We start from the raw sequence: 24,657 nt of genomic DNA, 5'->3' as shown, positions 1-24,657 counted from the left end.
AATTGTGGGGCTGCTATTTTCTTCGGTGTGAATAATATTTGTGCCAAACAAAACTTACCACTCAGACATGTCAAAAGGGATCTCAAGAAGTCCACCACAACTGTCTTCAAGGTCGGCATCATAACAAGTAACACTATAAACAACACTCAGAGCAACACCAATCTAATACCCATCCTCAAGAGTCCAATTACCATGGTCATTACTACCACAAACAAGAATTGGGAAACGGTCATTGGGAGAGTTTACAAAAGGAGTTTAAACATAGGGATAAAAAAAAACATTGCAGTGAGAGGATTTGAGAACCTAGTTAAAGAAGGTGGGAAGGAGCAATCAATTTTAATTTGAAACTTTTTAGGTTTATGTGAGTTTTAATTTTGATGGTATTTGTGTCTTTTTAAGTGGGTTTTATGCTATATTTGAATTTTTTTTATATAGAAACTGATATTTATGAAAGTATGGGCCAAATTTTGGCTATGTATGATAAATACTCATGATCTAAGTACACTATAATATTTAAATCAAAATTTTAAATTAACTAAAAACATCTTATTTAACTACCAAAAATATCCCTGATAATTAAAAATAAAAAATCATGAATAGCACAGGTCAACAACTTAAATAAGAATGTGTAAAACGTGTTCTAATTTTTTTTCAGAGATCTAATGAAAGATACTAAGTAGCATATCCTTCTTTTCCTAGGTCTGATTGCTAAGCTGATCATCTTATTCTTCAAGTTCTTCCTTTCAGTTGCAAGGCTTGGAAAAAGCAATGCTCCAAGCAGCTAGAACAACGGCGTGTGCATTATATGCAAAAAGGGATGGCACTAGAAAGAAAGGAAGAGGGTTGCCCTCCCTCAAACTTGGTCAAAACCATAATCAAGTGAAGTGAATGAGAAATTGATTTTAAAGAGAGCTAAATGAGCAAGAGGAAATCTGGTTGTGACTAGTGTATAGTTTTTGATAAATTCCAACACAACACGACACAACGTCTAGATAATTTAAGCATTGCACTTGCTACTACAAGCATACAAATTCAATGGTTGATGGCACTTTTCCTTTCAAGTGGTGCATAGCATGTTCTCTTGCTTTCACATCTATGAGCAGGATACCCTACTATTTCTACTACCTTGAGGTAAGGATGGAGGCATTTGCCAACCTCTTATTTCACGGGAATATCGAAAATGGGCCCAGCCAGCCCAGTCCCATTTTTCAATCTATTTTATTTTATTTCCCGACCGTTGAGTTGAAGCGGTTTCTCATTCCCCTCCCTCCCTCGTCACAAAATAACAAAACCTCCACCCAATCTCACCATCTGCTGCTAAAATTCACAAAACGTCCAACAAGAGAGAAAATCCGAGACAGACAAGGCTCTCTTCTTCTCCATGTTCCTGCCTTGCCTTCTCCGTTAATTTCTTTCTTTTGCTTTATTTTTTCCTTCGCCTTTATTGTTGTTGTTTTTGGTGAACTTTGTGGGTTTTTATTGTTGAATTTGTATTATTTTTGCTTTAATTAATAACTTTTGGATTCAATTTTGTGTATTGTTTTGCAGCTTGATGGTAGAAATAAACACGTTCTTTTGAATTTGAACTTTTATTGCTTGCAATGGGGGATGTCATCAGTAAAGCTGTAGATGGGGTCGGTGGTCTACTTGAGAAGGCGTTCTTGGCTCCATTTAAGACTATGTTTGGTGGCTCATGCGAGTAAGTTCTGCTGAAAATGTTCTCTTTTATTGCCGGCCCGGCCATCTTTCTGTTCAATCATATCATATGTCGTAACTTCAGATGAAAATTACTATGATTTGTTGACTTCATTTCATCTCCAATAGTTTCTTGTGTTGCACTAACTTGGAGGCCTGCTATGAGTCTCTGATGTTCATACATGTTTTCCTTATTTTCATGACCGGCATTTCTTCACAATACACTTCTTGTTTACTTCTTCCTTTTTCCTGCCAAAGGGGTGCAGCTTATAGGCCAAGGCACTTCATTTTCTTAGCTGCTAATCTTAGGAAATCTTATTTATTATCTTTTAGTGCTTGATTTTCTTTCAGTTTGGCACTAAACTAACGAAACCATGCTTTTAGATTCTCCTTCATTCCCCTTAGTTCTTGTTTGTTTTCCTCAAAGATGTAACCTCCTAGGCATCGATGCCGATCGGAGGGGGAAATACTCCTTTGCAAGATAGGAAGTAGCTGAATACTTTTCTGAGCTTGTGCATATTCATTTTCAACTATAGATGATGAGACTGGATGATGGTTTTACCTTTGGATTACACTTCACTGCCCTGCTAATATTACTATGATATGTTTGATTCTGCAGGGATGTGTGTTCAGGACCCTGGGATTTCGGTTGCTTTATTGAGCATCTATGTGTCTCCAGTCTGTTGAAACTGTTAATGATCTTGGTCCTCTGCTACATAAGTAATTTCTTCTTCTTTAGTTGTACTCTTCTTATTTTCGTTAGAGTTTGCTTCGCAGACTAGCCTTGGAAGTTCATTTGTTATGAGCTGCAGAAATGTTGATTTGTTTCTTATTCATATTTTTCACTTTCTTTCAGCTTTATTATTCTTCTATCTATTATTTAAACTGGGATTATTCCAATGCATTGGAAAAAGCCTCTGTAAGATGTGTTGGGCTGCATGTGCGACATACTGGTATGCACTAGAAGATATTACTTGTTTTTTGTGTTACAAACTAAAGAACACTAAGAGGGTAAACCGCCGTCGTCACCGTCATCGCCGCCACAGCCAATTTCGAGACATTGAGCAAGGATACAGTTCAAGCGAGGAAAATGATTTGTGGGATAACTATCATGAGTTAAATGTCAGCAGAAAGCGGAAGTCACTCAGCAGGAGAAGAAAGGATAAGCTGCAGAGCTCTGTTTACCCATCACGTAGGCACGGCACTCGTAGTCACCACCATGTAAGGTTAAAGTCTAGGGGAAGATCTGTGCGCATTGTGGGCAGATCCCAAAGGCCAAGAAGCTCGAGACATCTTCGATTAAGAAAAGTGAGAAATGTTCGAAGGCAAGCCAGAACATCGAAGAGGAGGAAACTTAGGTGATTGTCAGTGTTTCTGAAATTGGTTTTGAAATTATGACGGTTGTAATTAGTTGAATTTAAGATATGACTTATAATAAAAGAACATATGAAATTTCTATTGTTGCATATGAAATGTGATTGACCTACTTTTTGCCTCCACTTGAGGCAGAAAATGAGATATCAGTTTACACCACATTTTTTGAAAGGTTCTTTGTTTACTTTTATTTGTCTACAAAGACTATTGCAAATTCATACGTATATTTATTGATGTAAAGCAAGTTAGCTCAACCCCACTAGTGCAACCTGAAAGCCATATATGCATGACTACTTATTTACTTTGTTTGATCGGAAAGGAAGTTCTAGACATCGGGTTTCTTAGAACAAGTTTGATCAGATGCCATAATTTGATAAAGGTCCACAGTTGTTCTCATAAGTCCTCATCTGCATGGAAAAGAATTCAAAATCAATATCTGAGAGATGGGCTCAAACACTAGTGCATCTGCCATCATTTCATGGTTGAAGTTACAGGAGAAGGACTTACAAGCATCTTGAAGCAATCCCAATCATCTACTAGAGGTTGCCCCTGAGGCCTAACATTAAGCAACACTTTTGAGCTCTTCTGATGTCCAAACAAAAGCTCCCATATTTTATTTATTCTGTAGTCCACAAGTTTCCTATGAGCAATTTCATCGAGCAGCTGCTTTCGGGCTTCCAGTTTGGTATGAGAGCCAGCAGGAGCTTTGTGGAACTGAAGAATAAAGAGAAATAGTTGATAGCTAAAAGAAAAAGAAAATCTTCTTTTGCCTGGCCTGCTATGTTTCTAGAGTTCAGAACCCAGAATAAAATAGTACTAGAAACCTTGTGATGAAGATGAAGGAGGTCTGCATCACGTTGGCTAACAACCCTTGAGATTGATGGTGAAGAGATATCTTCCATGGAAGTGTAGCTATCATTTGCAGGATCTGCACCCATGTAAGTTAAGAGGAACTCCTTTCTGTGACTCATATCTCCATACTGCATAACATGAGAATCATTTGTTCTTCTTCGAACCTCTAATTTATCGAGATGGTCATATTATTCTAATTTTCCTTGACATTACACCATCTGACAAGCATATGTCAAATATTTTATCTATTATATTGAAAGTTCAATCATTATTTAGAAGTTTGAAACATTGTCATTGTTTACCCTTTCATATTGCTTCTCCAATGTTTCTTTACGCAAATCATTTTTGTCACTGCTCTCAAATGTGAAAGTACCGAAATCACCACAACAACAAAGTAATCAGTGCGAGCCTTTTAGCGAAAACATGTTGGAAACTGATGAAGCAATGTATAGTTTGTTTAACTATAACAGCATTTTAATAATGAAAGTATTGCATACCAATCCTCCATCCAGGAAATACTGAACAAGTCTCCCAAACAGATATCATACTCAGCAGGAATACCAGGTTGACCAATGACCAGGACAGTATGTTGCATAACCATCCTCTTCTGCATTTGCTGATGTAGTAGCATAAATACTTACATTCTTTGGAAGGAGGCCTTCAAATATACTCCCAGACTCACAAGCTTCAAGGTAAAATACCTATTTTGTGTAACAAATTCATAAAACCTTAATAAGTGCAGAAGTACACCCAAAAAAATAGTCGAAAACTTCAGTGAGGATGGATTATACATTAATTACCGATGAAGTGGAAATTCCTACCATGCCTTTGTAACCTTTAGCAGCATGCTTCTTCTTGAGCACATCTATGAGGTCTATTGCGAAAACCGAAGGAGTACCAGTAGGCATCTCTGAATGTAAATATAACAACATCTGTAATATGCACTATATAATTTAATAGAAATGTGAGTCTAGACTATAATATAAGAAAAACTTCCACTTTCTTTTCCTGCATACTATGATTTGCATGCTTATTGCTTTCTTAAAATATTTCAATCGGAAAATGAAAGAAACTCATGTTGCATACGATTTTCTTTAATACAAAGTTACTAACCAAGTAATCCTGCAGCACCATGGTCAGTGTAATATATGAAAATATGGTCATTTGGACCGCTACGCAGAACCTTCCCACTACCTCCACTGAGGGTACTTTTGTTTCCAAGAATAACAGCATAAAGATTGTCTGCATTAACATCATCCCCTGTATAATCCTGCGTAAAAAAATAAGTTACCTTACAGTTTAAAGGATGTTAAACTTATTAACAAACCAGCTAGAAACTGAAGTCCAATTGAGAAAAATAAAATAAACCTTGGGAACTCCTTTATAAACATCATGGCCTTTTGGTTTGTTGATGATGAGACCTTGTCTAGGATTTTCCGGGTTGAACGCAATATCATCATACATGAAAACAATGATGTTCTCATCTTTCAGTCCACCTTTCTTCAGTATTTGGTATGCATGGCATACATTAGCCTGCATTTTTCAAAAATTATATAAACGAAGATAAGGTCACTTGATATTATATAATGAAATTTGGACAAACTTAAACCTGGTGCCTATAATTTCTGTAACCATTAGACCCGGCAACTAGAACAGCCCATTTTTTCCCATTATCCTGGGTGGTACTTGGAGAGCCATCATCACCATGAGTAATAGAGTCTATGTGTACTGCATTTACAGGGAGGCACAAGCTTCCAGCAGTCAAACTTAAACAAACAAGAAATATCAATGCTCCACAACTTTGCCTAGCCATTCTGCAGTGCAGATTATACAAGGTGATCTGCAGAAACACAATTTAGGCTTAATTAGAGGTTAACAAATAGTTAATGTACAAAGAAGCCTTGATGAATGATTAAGGAGATGAACTACGAGATAACATTTAATGTGGAAGACCAAACCTCTTACCAAGAAATTTTCACAATGTCTCTGCAATGTTGCAAAGTACTCTATTTGTAGAGTTCTGTGGTTGAAATGAACGGCTCAGATTAAATCTTCTATACATGCTAAACAAGGAAGTGAGTAGATATATGAGCACTACATAGTTAGCAGCCCATTTTAAAAAATATAAAATAAATAAAATCTTATGCATGAAAGTTAAAAGAACAGGAGAATATGAGTATTTAAATAAAAATAAATAATAATAAAAAGAAAAGGAAAAGGATAGAGGATCCTTGGCTACAGTCCATCTCCCTTTCTTAGTTTAGAAATTAAACAAATTAATTTGGATGTTTTATTGTCTTAATTAGTAATATTATGAGTCTGTGAGATGCTACTAATATATTTTCTCCACATTTCAACTAATCCTGAGGTTACTTTATGCATATTTGGATAATTTGTTTCATTTGTTTAATGAATTTATTATATCATATACATATATATATTGTTATGTGTCTTCTTCGCACCGACGTTCAGTCACACATTGAAATTAGTCACTATGTGAGTAAAGTAATTGATGTGTAACAACCAATATATGCTATGTGACGCGAACAAATATATGCGTAAGGTCTACTTGGAGATGAAGTTCTGTGACTGAAGGGATAAGGTCTACTTGGTGAAGTTTTGTTAAGAAACATGTTATAAAGTCAATAGTATATACAAGATTATAGGATGAAATCAGGCAACAAAATTTGTGACAATGCAAAAGATTCTTAAAGGTCCATCGATTGAAATGTGAGATTTCAAATATAAATGTTTAGTCGATGTTGTATTGGTTAAATCCTTTGAACCTTCTATCTAGTCATTTGAAATACAGCAATTTGTTCACAATTTGAGTTACCTTTTCTTATAAGGCAAAAGTGGATACAAGATACATGTGTTTGTTTGATAAAAGTCTAATAACTTCCTTTTTTGTTGGATTAGGTCATTAGAACATACATTTTTTCTTTCTTTCTTTCAGAATGAGTCCAATACATTCTTCCTTTTCCTTAATTACCATTTATTGAAGCTCATTTACACAAAATCCAACAGACAATTTGTGTTTCTCAAGAAACACGAAACTGAAAACTTTTAAGAAATGAAGAAAGCTTCTTCAATTCAAGAGTCCAGATTAACAATTGAAAGAGTCGACACTTAATCTAGGTTGCAGAGTCTCCGTGTTTTCTTGATCGAATTCCTTAAGTGCTTGTTTCTTTTAATGCCGAACATGTTCGCAAACGATAATGAAAACATCAGTAGGCTCTTAGCTTGAGAGCTTGTACTGGCTGCTGAACTGATAAAGATCTTGGTCAGCTACAGAGTGATGAACTTTTTCGCTATTTAATTAGTTTTATTCTCATCTTTTATTATAGAGTTTGGTTCATATGATTAGCCTTGAAAGAGCATTAATTAGCAACTAATGGCTTGCAAAGGTATTATCCGACACAGAAATGTCACATGTTTAAATGCTAGATTTTACAGATCCACAGACGACATCACATTTTCGAAACATTATTTATTAATTTTCATTTCTTATTTTCATACAAACACTATTGCAACATCAACCCCATTAGACCAACATAAAATTCATATATATATATATAACCGTTTATTTACTTCATCATATGAGAAAGGAAGTTCTAGACATGGAGTTTCTTGGAACAAGCTTGATCAGAAGCTGCAACCATTTTCTCCAGGGTTACCCCAGCATTGCATATGTTGGCTATAGCTCGCGTGTATTTCATTCCATATGTTGATAGATGTCCACAGTAGTTCTTATAAATCCTCAGCTGCACGGATAGAACTCAAAATCAATATCTGAAAGATAAAGATTTCTGGTTTACTTTTATTAAACAATAAAATAGATAAGCAAAAAAAATTGTGTGTCTGTATAGAGGACTTACAAACTTCTTGAAGCAGTCCCAGTCGTCTACTACAGGTTGCCCCCGAGGCCTAACGTTCATCAATACGTTTGAGCTCTTCTGGTATCCAAACAAAAGCTCCCCTATTTTATGGATGCTATAGTCCACATGTTTCCTATGAGCAATTTCATCAAGCAGCTGCTTTCGAGCTTCCAGTTTTGCATGAGATCCGGCAGGAGCTCTGAGGAACTGAAGAACAAAGACAAATGGTTTGTAGATATAAGAAAAACACTTTGAATGCAGAATCATATTATCAAAATATATGAAAGTTTGTGCAAACTTAAAAATATTTAAGTTTAGGAATTAAGAGCAGAAACCTTGTGCTGAAAATAAAGGAGGTTTGTGTCACGTTGGTTAACAGCCCTTGAGGGTGAAGAGATATCGCCGATGGAAGTATAGCTATCGTTCGCAAGATCTGCACCCATGTAAGTGAAGAGGAACTCTTTCCTATGGCTCATATCTCCATACTGCATAACATGAGACTTATTTGTTCTTCTTCGAACCTGTAATTTAGTCAAGATGGCCATATTATTCTAATTTTCCTTGGCATTATACATAGACTTTATGTTTTGCATCTGACAAACATTTTCAAAATAGTTCATCTATTGTAATGAAAGCTCCATAAATATATCTAAAACTGTGAGAAGTTTTCAATATTTTACCCTTTCATATTGCTTCTCCAAAGTTTCTTTGCGCAAATCATTGCTGTCACTGCTCTCAAATGTCACAATATGTTCCAAATTCATCAAAACAACAATGTAATTAGTACGAGCCTTCGATTCAAAATATATTGGAAACGGATAAAGTAATGTACTCTGAATAACAGCATCTTAATAAAGGACAGCATTGCATTACCAATCCTCCAACCAGGAAATACTATACAAGTCTCCCAAACAGGTATCATACTCCTCAGGAACTTCAGGTTCACCTGGACAATATGTTCCATAACTACTCTCTTCTGCATTTGCTGCGGTAGTAGCATAAATATTCATTTTATTTGGAAGGAGGCCCTCAAATATGCTCCCCGACTCGCAAGCTTCGACGTAGAATACCTGATATAGGTTTTTTAAAATAAATGCATAAAAGCCTTAGAAAGTACTGAAATTCAGCAAAGATTGATAGTTGTAAACTGTAGCAAGGCTACAACCTTATCAATTGCTATTGAAATGGAAATTAATCTTACCATGCTTTTGAAACCCTTAGAAGCATGCTTCTTCTTTAGCACATGGATAAGATCTTTAGCATAAACAGCATCATCCCCACTAGGCATCCCTGGATACAAAATACCACTCACACGTAAAGCAATGTCTAATTTCACAGAAATGTTACCCTGTTCCCTATTCTTTCAATTAAGAATAACTTCTACAGAAAACAAGAGTTGGTTCTTCCTTGATTGGATCATGTGCATAACCGGTCAAAGCCAAGTCCAGACGAGCTGGCCAAAAGGCATAGGGCCAAGGCTGAGCTGGCAGGCTCATCTCACTTATTGTGTGCTTTGTTGGAATAGACTGACATCAAGGGAAAGTGCACTTTATCTCGATTCCTCTCTTTCTACAACTCTTTCTTTCCAACCCACTGCTCAGCCCCCTCCAAACTATGGCATCAAGGTCGGAAACCCCAAGGGTCGGGCCTCCTTATTCCTTTGTTATTACAAGTGTAACTCCAGAAACAAAGGAAATTTTTTTTACTAAATTTATGGGATTCTAATAAGATCATATTACATACAATTTCATTAACAAAATATTTTGAAAGTTAATTAAAACAAGCTACTAACCAAGTAATCCTGCAGAACCATGGTCTGCATAATAGATGAAAACATGGTCATTTTGACCACTTTTCAAAACCTTGCCACTACCTCCAGTGAGGTTCCTTTTGTTTCCAAGAATAACAGCATAGAAATTTTTTGAGTTAACATCTGCCCCTGTATAATCCTGCAGGAAAGACAAAAACGAAATTGCATTACAGTTAAAACAATGTTAATCAAAAAAACTAGTTAGAAACTAAAATCAAATAAAAAAAATTAAACCTTGGGAACTCCTTTGTAAACATCATGGCCCTTTGGCTTGTTGATGATGACACCTTGTCTAGGGTTTTCGGGGTCGTGCGCAATGTCATCATACATGAAAACAATGATGTTCTCATCTTTCAGTCCACCTTTCTTCAGTATCTGGTATGCATGGCATATATCAGCCTGCATGGAAAAACAATTAAATGTACTATTAGTAACATAACATAATCTTTGATACTAATAATATATATATGATGAAATTTGGACAAATTTAAACCTGATGCCTATAGTTGTAGTAACCATTTGACCCGGCAATTAGAACTGCCCATCTTTTTCCCTTATCCTTCTTAGTGGTACTTGGAGAGGCATTTTCACCATGAGCACTGAAATCTATTTCTTTTCCATTTTCAGGGAGGCACAAGTTAATTCCAATACTCAAACTTAGCAAAGCGAGGGATAGCAATACTCCACAACCTAGAATAGCCATTCTGCAGATTAAGATCACCTGTACAAACATAGAATAGTTAGTTTTAGTAATTAGAAGTCGACAAATTAATGCACATACATATACGTATGTTACGTTGTAACGTAGATCAAGTTTAATGTACTTTTGATGGGATAGGAGCACTATGCTTAAATTGAAGCGCTTCAAAACTCTCTCTAAAGCTCACTAGCTCAGCCTTGAAGAATATTCAGAAAAAGGAAATTAAACTAGGAAAAAGGCCAAAAATCTTACCAAGAGATTTTCAAAGAATTGCTCAAAAAGATTTCACTCAAGCTCTCAGTGAGTACATGCTCTTCCAATGAACAAAGTACTCAATTTATACATGCTTTATGGTTGCAATGAACGGTTGAGATTAAATCTCTCCCATATATACTTGCTGAAGAAGGAAGTGTCTAAATGTAGATGAACAATTGTTTCATCACCCCACTCCAATTAATATTCTTCATCATCAGCTTTGTGATCCTTGACGTGGCCCATAACATAGTGGCTTAGTTCTTACAAACTCAAATGAACTAAGGCAACAATTTTTCATTTACCAACCTCACACAAAAACTGATCATAGTGATTAAAAATAAATTAAAAACTGGACCAATGTCGAATTTTTGAAAATCTTGATACTATAAAAAGTTTAACGTGTTGAGAGCACTAGATATTTTGAGCTAATTACCTAAAAATTTAAGTATTTTAAAATGGTATAAGTATAGGTCATCTTAACAAGGATTCTCCAAAATAATCCTGGATCACTCAAAAGAGGGGATTACTTGTGCACAAATTGCTTTTTCTTTTCTTTGTCATTCGCTAGGGAAGGGAGGGGGAAGTTTATATGAGTGCAGTTGGGGAGGGGAGGGGGAGAGTTTGACCCACTTTTCCAGTGTGGTGCCACCCCATGTGCTTGTGCACAAATTGCTTGACATGTATTAATAGCTATGGGCGATGAATTAAATCACGCATATTTGGATAAATTCTTTTCCATTCAATTAATGCTGATTATTTATTGGAATTAATGCGTCTTTAATTCGAACTAAACTATTGTGTGACACATTGAAATTACTATGTAAAGGATAGGTGGTGGTCATTCGATTTCTTGTTCTTGAAGAATGATGGAAGTTAGCTCGTTGATATATTTGCCTGTGTAGCACATTGGATTTACATGCAAATTGAAAATTAAAAAAATTGGTATGGTGGTATATGTCTATTTCAATTTCTATTCTGGAAAAATAGTTTGTATAGCCAGGGAAAATAGTTGTAGCTAGGGAAGCTTTTTAGCAAGGTTTCACATTTTAAGCATGTAGACCAAGATTAGAGGATGGTTTTATAGACTGTAATACACCCAACCTTCTGCCCACTATGATTAATTTGACTAATTAATCGATCCTTCTTACTTTTATTTTTTTATTAAAAAAATAGAGGTATAGCCGGGCGGCTATACTTTTCCAAAACAGAATGCCCGCTTATAGCCGCGCGAATATACCTTTTTTTAATTAAAAAAGGGCAGCCGCGCGGCTATACTCTTTATACTTAAAAAAAAACCTAGTATAGCCGTGCGGCTATACTATTTATAATTAAAAAAGGACCACCTGCTGGGCGCCTAGCGCCGCTTCGCCACGTGTCAAAACCGGTATAGCCAGCGAGCTATACTATTTTTTTAATAAAAAGGGTAGTACAGCCGGTCGGCTATACTCTTTTAAAAAAAAAAAACTCCGAGTATAGCCGCGCGGCTATACTATTTACAATTAAAAAAGGACCAGCTCTGGCCGCCTAGGGTCCGCTTCACCACGTGTCAAAATAGTATAGCCGCACGGCTATACTATTTTGAAATAAAAAGTATTATAGCCGCCCGGCTATACTCTTTTTATTTTTAAAAACCCGAGTATAGCCGCTCGCATAACTTTTCCTTGCCACAAACCCTCCGCCATTGTTGTTCTTCTTCTCCCTTGCGGTCCCCGACTTACTCCCTCTCGAATTCGACAAAACCCCATTCGCTTTTGACCAACACTTCGCAGGCGAGGTCATCTCAAGCGTCGACGGAAGCCTTGACGATGGCTTGCGGTTCTCTTTTCTCAACACAGCGGAGAAATCAGGCACTGACTGAGCCTAGCCAGAGGACCATTTACGTGATTTGGTCGTATTGGTGTGAAATTTGACTTGTTTCTTCAACGAGCTGTGGTTTAAATTCAGGTTCTTAGCCTCTTCTGGCCTCAGATACTTCCATCGCAGCTTTGATTCTGGGTCCTCTCTCCATGATGTAGTAGTACTTGTGATGAGCAGCAGAGGGACTCGACTAGCTCTTGATCTGGTTTTGGGTTCTAGGAGAGAATGAGGGAGATGGGTTCGAGGGCTTGGAAGAGATATTGAGAAGCAGGGTTTGGTTGATGATGGGTTTGTTGCAGAGAGCCGTTAGTGACTGCCATTGTTGATGAATTTGAGGTCACGCTGTGTGCAGAGATTTTTTGGGTTTTGGTTGATTGGGTGGAAAAATAGGATTGTATTTTTTTTCAAATTTACATGGTGAGTGAAATGATTGGGAATAGTATAGCCGCGCGGCTATACAAGGCCTTCTTTCTTTCATATTCTTGGTCTTCATCTGAAACTTCGACTCAATCTTTGGCCGGTCCTCTTTAATTTCGCCTTTCCTACAAAAACCCACTTCAAAAAACGGTACCTACTTGCGCCAAACGGGTTCAAAAGACTTGGGCTTGATTTTCCCTGGAAAATGGCTGCAAAGCAGGGCATTTTGGATCCATTTACACCGTCGTAAGGTCGGAGCTCCGGTCCGCCGGGCTCTTAGGGGAAACCCGCCTTGCTTGGAGGACTGTCGGATTCGGACCTGCTCCATGCACATGACTTTAGGAGAAGAGTGCTCTTGGGTTTCAATGGCGGTGTTTTTTTCCCTCACAAACATTGGGCTCGAACGTAACCGCCCTCTGCTTCTGCTCCCGACATTGGTCCTCAGAAACCTCAACAACGGCACGTGACAAAAAAAGTATAGCCGGGCGGCTATAAATTTAAAAACTATAGTATAGCCGCGCGGCCCCGAGTATAGCCGCCCGGCTATACTATTTATAATATAAAATAAAAAGCGGACCCGCCTGCTCCTAGCGCCGCCCCGCCACGTGTAAAATGGGTATGGCCGCACGGCTATACTCCTATTAAATCCAAGAAATATAATCCAAACTCTTCCTATTAACCGCCTCTTCAGTTAGGTGCTTTGCTGCTGCTCGAGGATCCTTTAATTAATTAATGTAAATTTATATATTAACCAAAATAAGTTGGGACGAATTTCAACCTCGTTCTTGTATTTCTCATAACCATTATGTGACCGAGCAACTTGAATTGTCCATCCTTTGCCACCATGAGTATATATTGAAATCTATCTCTTCTACGGCTGGATTGAACGCAAGTCCACTCAAACTTAAAAAGGCAAGGGATTGTAATACTCCAAAGCTTAAAGAGGCCATCATAGTCGGTTGATCTTCTGTAGGAACCTCGACAATACGAAGAAAGTTGATATATGGATGGTGAAAAATGACTTCAAACATTCGACTTGTATGATAATCAATTCTCAGGTTCCATACCTGAGATTCATCTTGTCATCAACAATTTTATAGGTACTTGCAGGGTCAACTCAACTCTATCTCCATTTCAGATGAGATTAAACTTGGGTGCTCGGGTTTATTGCATGTGGCAGATGGCGATCCACACAACTTACAGGGTTTGGCACTCCAATGGTGTCATCCCATCCAGAATCTTTAATTTATCCATGATAAAATTTATTTCTCTATCTAGTAATCAGCTCTCAGGTAGCCTCCCAGCAGACATAGGCACTGGGGGTTCCAGACCTGCAACAAATTCTTGTAGGAGATAATAAGCTCAGTGGAACCATCCCCAGATTTATCTCCAATCATTTTTTGGTTTTATTCCTACGACACTCTGTGCCTTTACAAACCTTCAGTGGCTTAACTTACAGTGGAATAATTTGACGGTTGATGCTTCTATTCCGGTAAAAAAACTCCCTCTCTTGTTTGGCTAGTCTTAGAAATTTGTCGATGATCAGCTTGGAAGGTAATCCATTAAATGCCAGGCTTCCTGTTTTCTTTGGGAATCTCTCAACAAAGCTTGAAATTGTTGATTTAGGCAACTACAACATGAGGGAATGCTTTCAACAAGTGGGGATGTGTAGATTTATGAAATTACACCCACAGCACGCAGTACACAATTAAGGGGCGTAAGTCGGGCTCCTCAGTTAATGCATAAGGCCTCAGCAAAGATAGATGAAGTTTGAAAAATGGCCAGGCGGTAGGATAAAAGAACAATAGAAAAGAACCAGACCCGCCTAGCTCCGCCCAGACCTGCCTAGCGCCTCCCAGAACCTCCCAGCGCCGCCCAGACCCGCCTAGCTCCGCCCAGCCCCTCCCAGCGCCGCCTAGACCTGCCCTGCAATGCATAAGTTTGAAAAATCCCTAGGCAGTAGGCTTAAAGAACAAAAGAAAAGAACCAGACCCACCCTGGCAGCCAGACCCGCCTAGCGCCGCCTAAATAAACCGCCCTCTGGATCAGCGCTTTAATTAATTAATGGATCCTCTGCTATGACATATATTTCATGCCGTTTTGTTTTGGTGCAATTTTATTTAAATTTTAAAGGCAAATAATATATAGATGGAAATTCAATGCTTCTTACTTGGTGTGGTTTGCTGCAAGCCTGCAACTACGGCCTCTTGGGTGCTTTGCCGCTGCTTTGTAAAGAATATTTATTATTCTATTTATTAGGTTTATGATTATCTTGTTAAGTTGTGGAAGTCCTATTGTTTAGGGACTCAGTTGTTTAGTTGCTAGTTAATCGGAGAGTCCAAGTTGTCATGGAGTCATGATTAGCGACTGAATGTCATGGTTTAGTCGTGCATTAGTTGTTCAGTTGGAGAATATCCATTCCATGAGAATTTATGTCAAACAAACCAGGAAATGCAGGACAAGGATAATAATGTATCAGCACACCATCCATATTTATTTTTAACACAAAGGCATTCATACATTGATAATTTGTTTTGGATGTTGTCACCCTTAGCAACCTCAAATTTTCCTATGCTTCAGATTGTAATATATACTGATCCTCCCAGCTACCTTTAGGTGATATGACTCAGTTTTCAACAATCTTCCTTAGACCAGGTAAAACCATTTTTCTCCATGTCTATTGCTTTGAATTTTTCCCCGATATCCAAGTGTCTGTACGAACAAGCATGCCATTGTAAACTGGTTACCTACTGTATTCTAGTTCAAAATATAGCAATGCATTTGAACTACTGACACAATGTTTAGAATAGTGAGTGTTTATTAATTAAGAAGTTTAAGTAACACACAAAATGCTACTATATTTGGGTGATAAATTAGATGGCGGCGAGAAAGAAGTTGGTGAGACTCAGAAACTTACTGGAATATGTGCTGGGAACAACTTTCATAATCACCAGTTAAAATGGACTGTCTGAGTTCATAGACATGCTTTCTCTGTACCTGGGAAAAGGGAATAAACAATTCGGCAGAGGTAGTTTTCGTCAGGAGAAATCTAATCCAATAAATTAAAAAAGGCTTATTATCACAAAACATCCCTAAGGTTTATGAAACTATCAGATTGCATCATTAATGTTTTTTTTTGTCGTTCGTGGTCCTCAAGGTTAATATGCATGATCACAAATGGTCCCTACCGTTAGGTTCCGTCAAAAACTCTGTTAGTTTGCTGACGTGGCATATATGTATATCATAAAACATCCTTGAGGTTCACAGACCTATCACAAATGGTCCTTATGAAATTTTTTAATTTTTTAAATTTAAAATTCATAACATTTTAAAATGAAAAAAACTAAAGGTTTAGGGTTCATAAATGGTCCTCAAGATTAAAATCCTTCTATAAATGATTCTTTCATTTATAAATAATTTTAAAAAGAAAACCAAAATTTATGAATTTTAAAGAAAAAAAAATTTATAGGGACCATTTGTGATAAGTGTGTAAACCTCAGGGATGTTTTGTGATATATATGTATGTCAAGTCAGCAAACTAACAGAGTTTTTGACAGAACCTAACGGCAGGGACCATTTGTAATTGCACATACTAACCTTGAGGACCATAAGTGACACAAAAAAATATTAAGGATGCAATCTAATAGTTTCGTAAACCTTAGGGACGTTTTGTGATAATAAGCCATTAAAAAATTAAAAAATTTCGTAAGGACTATTGTGGTAGGTATGTGAAACCTCAGAGATGTTTTGTAATATATATATGCCACGTTAGCAAACTAACAGAGTTTTTGACGGAACCTAACAGCAGGGATCATTTGTGATCGCTCATAATTTTATACAACATGATGATGTGTACATACCACATCAGCTAATTAATGTAATTAACATCCTTTTTTTTCTTTATTAAAATATACTTCATTGATTTAATTAATGTGGCATATGATATGGACATGCCACATCATGTTGTATAGAAATGTTGGATAAAAATGTGGTAAGTGTAGCATTACTCATAATTTAATAGTTTAATATTTATTTATTTTAGAAAATTATAGAAATAGGTTTAAAATTTTAATATTTTAGGCACATATTTTTTTTTAGTGTTACATTGACATACATGCCCTTAACAAAAGACTCATGTGCATGTCATCTAATGGTTTCGACATAACTTTCAAGAGAAGTTAACTTAAGTGGCATATTAGCACTGAAATTGAAGTTTGGGTGGTAAATTGCTAAATTCTTTTCTTTGTTTGGTAAATGCACACCCTAAAATAGGAGAAAATTTTAGTTGCAACGACCAATAACACTATATCATTCGGAAGTGTTATCACACGTGTCATAGCGTTATTGGTTAGAGATAGCAAAATTGTATTATCTCTGTTTCATAAAAGTTAATAGCCCAGGTGATATATATGCGAAATCCCCTATTTTATATTATGGTATGAATTTTTACTATGCTATCTCTGTTTCATGAAAATTTTGACCAAAAAAAAAATAAAAATCCCCGTTTTATGAAAGTTAATAGGCCAGGTGAATATGCAAAATTTCTACTGTGAATTTTTAATTGAGTTGATTAGTATCACTTATCTCTCAAAAACAAAAAACGTATCATTTATCTTTAATACGTGCTCAATTAACAAATATTTTTTCCAACAACCAAAAAAATTAACAAGGATTTTTCGCCAAGAAAAGTGGCTGACATGTCATCGTTTGATTGGGTCACTGACATGGAATCATTTCATTGGGTCGCTGACATGGCATGGTGCCACGTGGAAAACAAGACCGAATATCCAAAGGCACCCTTCCTCCTCAGTGCTCCGAAACAGTCACAGTGTCAAACGTGAAATGACGTCATGATCAGATCCCATCCCACCAAAAATCACTCGTAAGAAAATAAAATTAATATTTGAAAAATAAAAAATTAAAGAAATTTTGCCCCTCTCTCTCTCTCTCTCTCTCTCTCTCTCTCTCTCTCTCAAGTCTGTCTCTGAAAAGTCTTTGAGTTCCTCTCTCCAAGGAGCTGTTGAAACCCTAACCCAATCTGTCTACAATCACATTCATTCGTCTGACTCGTTCACTGGTAAGAATATGTTCGTCTTTGATCTCTCTCTTTCTCTCTCCAATTCTCGATTTTGGGTTGCTGTTGTGATTATTGTAGAGATCTTAATAGTCGCTTTGATTCGCGACGCTCAATTTCAAATATAGAGCTTTTTTGCATTTCGATCTCATTGGGGTTCATTGTGAATTTTAAACGAATTTTCCATCTTCATTATCGTTTTGTTTGGGTGGCGAGAAAATGAGCGCTGAAGTTGAGAGATTCAACGTTTGTTTGGGCATTATTTCGCTTGTTGTGCTGCTCTCCGCTAGCATTCTCACGGAAACAAAATAAAGCATTCAAATAACTCTTGGTCTTCCATTTTGGCTTTTGAATTGATCATTTTAGTCTAATGGATAGGACTGTGAATTGTACAATTGGACACGAGTTTTGTTTTTTGATTTTTTTGGTCTCAGAAATGTTTGTTTTCGTTACTAGAGTTTAGTGTTACTACAATAGGAGAGTTGTTAGGCCATTTTAATGAAAAGGTAACTCATTTGGCTTTATTTTATTTTTTTGGTCGAAAAGGTAGCTCATTTGTCTGATTTCGTTTTTCTAGTATTTTTTAAGTGTTACACAAATATTCAATCAGATTTGGCTACTTGAAAATTTTGATAGTTGTAATTAGTGAGCTAATTTGTCAATGTAATATGAAAATTCAAAATTTCATTGTACAGTCAACAAATTAATGGGTTTTTCTTTAATAGAAAAGTGGCTTGTCATAAAAGAGACTTGAAGACAACTATTTCTCATTCAAATCTGGATTTCTGGGGTGGGAAGAAGGAGAGAAGATTTTGAGTTCAGAGGACTTCTGGACCGTTAGCCAAAGATACTGCTTCTATACTTGTATGAGGTGAAGTACTTGAAGTAATTTTTCTGGCTGAATAAGAACTTCAAAATTCAGCGTCCAGGTTCAGGGGCCGACTTGCCCCAAGGTGGCGAGTACAGTCCTTTTCCTGTAGCTCGGAAGGTGAATTCCAGCCATTCTATGGTCATGGATGTCGATGTGGAGGATGGTAATTTGGGGCCTTACCAAGACAGGCCAAGGACATTCCCTAACATGCGTGGTAAATCTTACAATCCATTGGTAAGAATGTTTTGCCCACTTTAGTACCTGCTTTCTAGTTAGTGTTTGTTTAGTGTAGGGAAAACTTATGTCTCTATGTTTTTTCCTAGGCACATTTTGTCTTTATTTTGTTTGTATCGCCTTAAATTGAGAGAAACAAAGTTGAGAAAAACAATGTCCACTTTGGAGGTGACAATCGTTGGTTGCATGCTGAAAATTGCTTTACAGTTCATCTGGGGCAAGAGCTGTACATCAAAATTGTGCATAATAATAACCATCCATGTAGCCTAAACCTTTTGAAGTCATTTTTACATATTGCTTATTTGGCTTAACATATGTGAAATTATATTTAACATTTCCATAAGCAAATTCTTCTGCTATTTGTGCAGATATTTCGGATTCTGATGCGAATAAATGTCCGTGTTCTTTTTGTGATTTTACTTCTGGCACTTGGAGTGGTCTTTTACGTTGGAGCAAGCACTTCTCCTATCATTGTATTCGTCTTCTCAATTTGTATTATCAGCTTCCTTGTGTCATTGTACCTTGCTAGATGGGTTCTCGCAAAAGATGAGGGACCTCCGGAAATGGGTCAGGTACATCTTCTTCCAATGTCTTTATCTATAAAGTATTATTAAAATTGATGTATCTGTATTATATTCATTCATGATCCATTTGATGTATTATGTACCCAATAATTTATGAGTCTGTTTCCTCTTTCATTTTTTTAATTTTTGATAGGATACAAGACATTATTAATAAAAAGTGATGGTAGATGTCCTCTGAAGGAAAATATCAAAACCCAAAACCATATTTGTTTAAACAAACAAGCTAAATAGAAAAAGTCAGCTAAAACCCAAAACCATCATCTGCCTACACAAATCAGCTAAATAGACATAAGTTAATTGTATATGACTGAAGAAAGGCATAATAGCCAGTGGCCCAACTGCTTTTTTGGGTAGTAAACTAGAGTCTGGGTAGTCTGACAAGTCCCCCCTCATGTTCAAACTATGAGGTTTGTGTTCTGTTTTTTAAGACTGAAAAAACTAAAGATGGTATTGACACGTTGTTAAATGGTGACATTCTTTAACTCTGCATGTACTTTTGTTGAGCTTGTCATTTCCCTTTTCAGATATCAGATGCAATACGTGATGGTGCTGAAGGTTTCTTCAGGACCCAGTATGGGACCATCTCTAAGATGGCATTTTTACTAGCTGCGGTTATCTTTTGCATATATTTGTTTCGCAGTACGACTCCTGAGCAAGAGGCATCTGGTATCGGGAGGTGATAATATCTGTTTCATATTCATTATGATACCACTTATCCTCTTCACCCCGTTCGAAAGAAAAGATCTGTCAACATATATTGACAATTTTCCGAACTTGCTGATGCAGGTTCACTTCCGCATATATTACGGTAGCTGCATTTCTTTTGGGAGCTTTGTGCTCAGGTGCTGCTGGGTATGTTGGGATGTGGGTTTCAGTTCGTGCAAACGTTCGAGTCTCTAGTGCTGCAAGACGGTCTGCAAGGGAGGCATTGCAGGTCTGTGTCCTATCTAGTTAACTGTCTGAGAACGTATCAGATTCATATCTTAAAGGGGAAATCATATGTGCAGATAGCTGTTCGTGCTGGTGGTTTTTCTGCTATGGTTGTGGTTGGTATGGCTGTAATTGGTATAGCCATCCTGTATGCCACATTTTATGTTTGGTTGGAAGTGGATTCGCCAGGTTCAATGAAGGTTACTGACTGTATGTGCTGACTCTCCTTGATCCTTTGCTTATGATTATGATATTTATTGCATAAATTTAAACAATTTTTGTTTATCATTCCTGTTTCTATTTTCCTATGATGCGACGTTAAAGTGTACAGCTATCACTTATTGTCAGTTTTTGTGTTTACTTTATTTTTATTATGTGAATATCTTTTGGGTTATCTTGCTTTGCTGTATTGATTTATTTAAAATTTGGTTTGCGGGGTCATGGTTAGAATATGTTCAATCCGTTTGATATTGTGTTCACAAGCTTATAACTACCCTTTTGCTCCGGTTTAACCTGTTCTTGACAGTAAATGTACATTTAGTTGAAATGCTTATATTGGATGGTCTCAACCTAATAGCTATATATGATCATGTTAGCTGTTTGACTGCATACACATATTTTATGCCTTCCATTTTGACTATTATATATAAATTACTATTTCCATTGTTTTGTGAGATATTTTGCTTGACTTTGATGTACTTTGTTTTCAGTGCCTCTTCTTCTTGTTGGATATGGATTCGGAGCATCTTTTGTTGCCTTATTTGCTCAGTTGGGTGGTGGAATATACACAAAAGCTGCTGATGTTGGAGCAGATCTTGTGGGAAAAGTAGAGCAGGGAATTCCTGAAGATGACCCTAGGAATCCTGCAGTGATTGCAGATCTGGTATTTTTCTCCTTTGTTGGCTTCATTTAAGAGCCTGTGCATAGCCACTGAAGCTTGTTGTTTGGGTTAAAACAATCCCTGATCTGATGTTCGCCCTTTTATCCTTGTATGACTTTTTTCATTAAAGTTGAGGCTGAAATGAAAGGAAGAAATGGTGAACATCGGATGTTTTTTAAATCCTGAAATCTGTGGCAGTAAAGTTCATTGAAGACCAAGATTCCATTTTGTGTGTGTTTCATATAAACTGTTAAATGTTTTATTATTCCATTATTATGGGTTTCAAAGTCCTTTAAACTTTTTATTTTCTCATAAGGTGTTAGGCAAGGCACCTCTGCCCACCTTGAAGTATGTTTTAAGGCTCAATGTGTGGAGATGTGCTTTTCGTTAAAAAAAAATTGAGTTATCATACTTAACAGCTAGAATAATTGAATGGCAGATGATTTGTTTGGTAGATGTGTGAATGGCGGATGATTTGTTGGTAATGTTATTTTCTCTTCGGGCATTGAGTACCCTCAATTCTTATGGAGGAATTCCTTGTATGCATAAATGTACAACAAGATAATGTAATGATAAATTACAAACAAAAAAAGGATAATCGTTTAAAGTATAAAAAAAATGTTTGTCTTTCTGTTATTATTGTTTCATAATTATAGACATTCATTAGCGTGCATGCAGATTTTGCAGTCATTAGAAATGGGAAAAAATGGTTTGATCCTTTTATCCATAGTTGAGAACGTCACTGAATAAATTTCTATCATGTCTGCTACCTTTTAAATGTGTAAATTTATTGATTTTACTCCATTGAAATTAAGGTTGGAGATAATGTGGGCGATTGCGCAGCTCGTGGTGCTGATCTTTTTGAGAGTATTGCAGCCGAAATAATTAGTGCTATGATACTTGGGGGAACAATGGCTAAACGTTGTAAAATTGAAGGCAAGCACAAGTTTTGGTGTTATATTTATTCATGCACACAAACACTCAACCTCGTGTCTGCATGTGTTGAAAGAGGGAGAGGGTTGACCATTTCTTTTATGTTACTGATTTTGTTCAAAACGGGTATCTATTTCCCTGAGAGACTCAGCTTTACATTCACTTTTTGTGCAGATCCATCTGGTTTCATATTGTTTCCTCTGGTTGTTCACTCTTTTGATCTGGTGATTTCATCGGCTGGAATATTCTCAATTAGGGGTACACGTGATTCTGGTGGAAAGGCTTCTTCGGAGGATCCAATGACAATTCTACAGAGAGGATATTCTGTTACAATAATTTTGGCTGTTCTGACATTTGGTGCGGTAATACTTCATTGACCATTGCGTTACGTTTCTGTTTATTTTGTAGCAAATAACAAAAGAAATCAGCGGATAGTTACGATTTATCTTTTATGTTCTTTGTCATTTGAAAATATTAGTGTTTTAAGTTTAGACTTTAGAAGCTTGCTTGTTTTAGTTTTGAGACATTATTGTCATTGCGGTTGTTTTATTCTACAGTCTACCCGATGGCTGCTTTACACCGAGCAAGCACCGTCTGCGTGGTTTAACTTTGCCTTGTGTGGGTTAGTTGGCATTATCACGGCATACATTTTTGTCTGGATTACCAAGTATTATACCGACTACAAACATGAGCCCGTACGCATGTTAGCCCTTTCGAGCTCCACAGGTCATGGGACTAATATAATTGCTGGAGTCAGTTTGGGTCTGGAATCAACAGCTCTTCCTGTTCTTGTCATTAGTGTATCTATTATCTCAGCTTTCTGGCTGGGCCAGACCTCTGGCCTAATGGACGAAAATGGAATTCCAACTGGTGGGCTTTTCGGCACAGCTGTAGCAACAATGGGAATGCTCAGTACTGCTGCTTATGTTCTCACTATGGATATGTTTGGTCCAATAGCTGATAATGCTGGTGGAATTGTAGAGATGAGTCAGCAGGTAGCCCTGTTATGAATTCGTTAAGATTCTTGTCTCAATTCTGAGGACTTTCTTGTTTCTTTTTATATTGTTTGGTTTTAATTATAATTTATCAAACGTCTCCTTACAGCCTGAAAGTGTCCGGGAGATCACCGATGTTCTTGATGCAGTAGGGAACACTACAAAAGCTACCACTAAAGGATTTGCCATAGGATCTGCTGCACTTGCATCTTTTCTTCTGTTTAGTGCATATATGGATGAGATTGCTACATTTGCTCGTGAACCTTTCAAACAGGTAAGAAAGCCAGCTTTCCCAGTATTGATTTTTTCCCCTCTTTAAATACTATTCAGTCCTGTCGTAATTTGAAATTTATGATGATTGCCAGGTTGATATTGCCATTCCAGAAGTTTTCGTTGGTGGATTGTTAGGCTCTATGCTTATATACTTATTTAGTGCTTGGGCCTGTTCAGCAGTTGGCCGAACTGCTCAAGAGGTTGTTAAGGAAGTAAGAAGGCAATTTATTGAGAGGCCCGGTATAATGGTTAGTAAAGTTTTCGTAGCAATTCCCATGTTAATCTTTAGCATTTTTTTATAACCAAGAAAGTCTTTACTATTATAAAGTCAGCTCTTCTTTGGGTTCACAGGCTTCACCACAATACTATTATAGAAAGAAAAAAAATTCAGAATTTTTTGGTAATATATATATATAGTATTTAAATTGGTTGATGACGTCATGCTGCTGATGTCAGCATGAGATCAGCAAACCCAGGCAGCAGCTCAGGCAATTCTTGCCTTTGGGCTTGCCTGGGTAAATGGGGCCCATTTTTGCCCGGGCTGCCTTTCATTGCTGGGGAGCTTAAACCCAGCCTGGGGCTCCCTTTTGCCCTGGCAAAACTGACCCGCAGGAAGTGCTCTTATACAGGCACCCTAAATGTCATTTAAATGCACGATTAATTCAAACAAATTATTTAAAGTGGATATTAATTGCAAATGAATTAAAACTGATTGTGAAGACAAAATGGTATTATTGTACATAAATGGAAAGTAACCCCTTCTAATTATGCTTTTTCTGTAGGACTATACGGAGAAGCCAGATTATAGTCGTTGTGTTGCTATTGTAGCATCTGCATCTTTAAAGGAGATGATAAAACCTGGCGCCCTGGCTATTGTTTCACCTATAGTGATTGGTTGGTTAATCTTGTTTTTCCTCTTAATTTCTTTCATGTTCAACCATTCTTCCTTACATAAGGTTTTTTTTTTTTTTTTTGGTTGGTTACTCTCTGCGTAAGCTTTCCAATACTACATGATGAAGGATTAATTCTTGCTCGTATCTTTTGC

At 36.9% G+C, this 24,657-nt stretch overlaps 3 protein-coding genes and 1 pseudogene across 4 annotated transcripts in view; 2 read left to right on the top strand and 2 right to left on the bottom strand.

Moving 5' to 3' along the window:
* The first annotated feature begins 1,174 nt into the window (after positions 1-1,174).
* Positions 1,175-3,168, top strand: LOC117622617 (protein HAPLESS 2). 2 transcript variants are annotated; one of them, XM_034353360.1, is made up of 4 exons: positions 1,175-1,383; positions 1,549-1,699; positions 2,315-2,415; positions 2,552-3,168. In XM_034353360.1, the coding sequence occupies exons 2-4, from the start codon at positions 1,602-1,604 to the stop codon at positions 3,055-3,057; spliced, it is 705 nt and encodes a 234-aa protein (XP_034209251.1). In that variant the 5' UTR covers positions 1,175-1,383; positions 1,549-1,601; the 3' UTR covers positions 3,058-3,168. The 2 variants fall into 2 exon arrangements, with proteins under 2 accessions (XP_034209251.1, XP_034209250.1); XM_034353359.1 differs by having other exon boundaries at positions 1,175-1,403.
* A 257-nt stretch (positions 3,169-3,425) lies between these two features.
* On the bottom strand, positions 3,426-5,734 carry LOC117620887 (annotated as a pseudogene).
* Positions 5,735-7,535: 1,801 nt separating this feature from the next.
* LOC117622194 (vacuolar-processing enzyme-like) lies at positions 7,536-10,312 on the bottom strand. Its single transcript, XM_034352782.1, has 9 exons — positions 10,103-10,312; positions 9,844-10,008; positions 9,592-9,748; positions 9,001-9,089; positions 8,673-8,869; positions 8,480-8,528; positions 8,135-8,320; positions 7,800-8,006; positions 7,536-7,685 (listed from the first exon to the last, which is right to left on the bottom strand). Exons 1-9 carry the CDS (start codon positions 10,310-10,312, stop codon positions 7,536-7,538), a joined length of 1,410 nt encoding a protein of 469 aa, XP_034208673.1.
* A 7,340-nt stretch (positions 10,313-17,652) lies between these two features.
* The window catches only part of LOC117620886 (pyrophosphate-energized membrane proton pump 2-like), a 20,350-nt gene continuing 13,345 nt past the window's right edge, over positions 17,653-24,657 (top strand). The window contains exons 1-13 of the mRNA XM_034351126.1: positions 17,653-17,915; positions 18,638-19,017; positions 19,386-19,589; positions 20,126-20,277; positions 20,388-20,535; positions 20,609-20,741; positions 21,242-21,414; positions 22,227-22,347; positions 22,519-22,706; positions 22,902-23,339; positions 23,449-23,613; positions 23,705-23,860; positions 24,395-24,568. Coding sequence (XP_034207017.1) covers positions 18,919-19,017; positions 19,386-19,589; positions 20,126-20,277; positions 20,388-20,535; positions 20,609-20,741; positions 21,242-21,414; positions 22,227-22,347; positions 22,519-22,706; positions 22,902-23,339; positions 23,449-23,613; positions 23,705-23,860; positions 24,395-24,568 — 2,151 coding nt within the window. The 5' untranslated portion in view covers positions 17,653-17,915; positions 18,638-18,918. The remainder of the gene's footprint in view (positions 17,916-18,637; positions 19,018-19,385; positions 19,590-20,125; positions 20,278-20,387; positions 20,536-20,608; positions 20,742-21,241; positions 21,415-22,226; positions 22,348-22,518; positions 22,707-22,901; positions 23,340-23,448; positions 23,614-23,704; positions 23,861-24,394; positions 24,569-24,657) is intronic.

The sequence above is a fragment of the Prunus dulcis genome, chromosome 3 (genome assembly GCF_902201215.1).
Source record: "Prunus dulcis chromosome 3, ALMONDv2, whole genome shotgun sequence".
In the NCBI taxonomy this organism is placed as follows: Eukaryota; Viridiplantae; Streptophyta; class Magnoliopsida; order Rosales; family Rosaceae; genus Prunus; species Prunus dulcis.
This window is presented reverse-complemented; position numbering and strand designations above follow the sequence as displayed.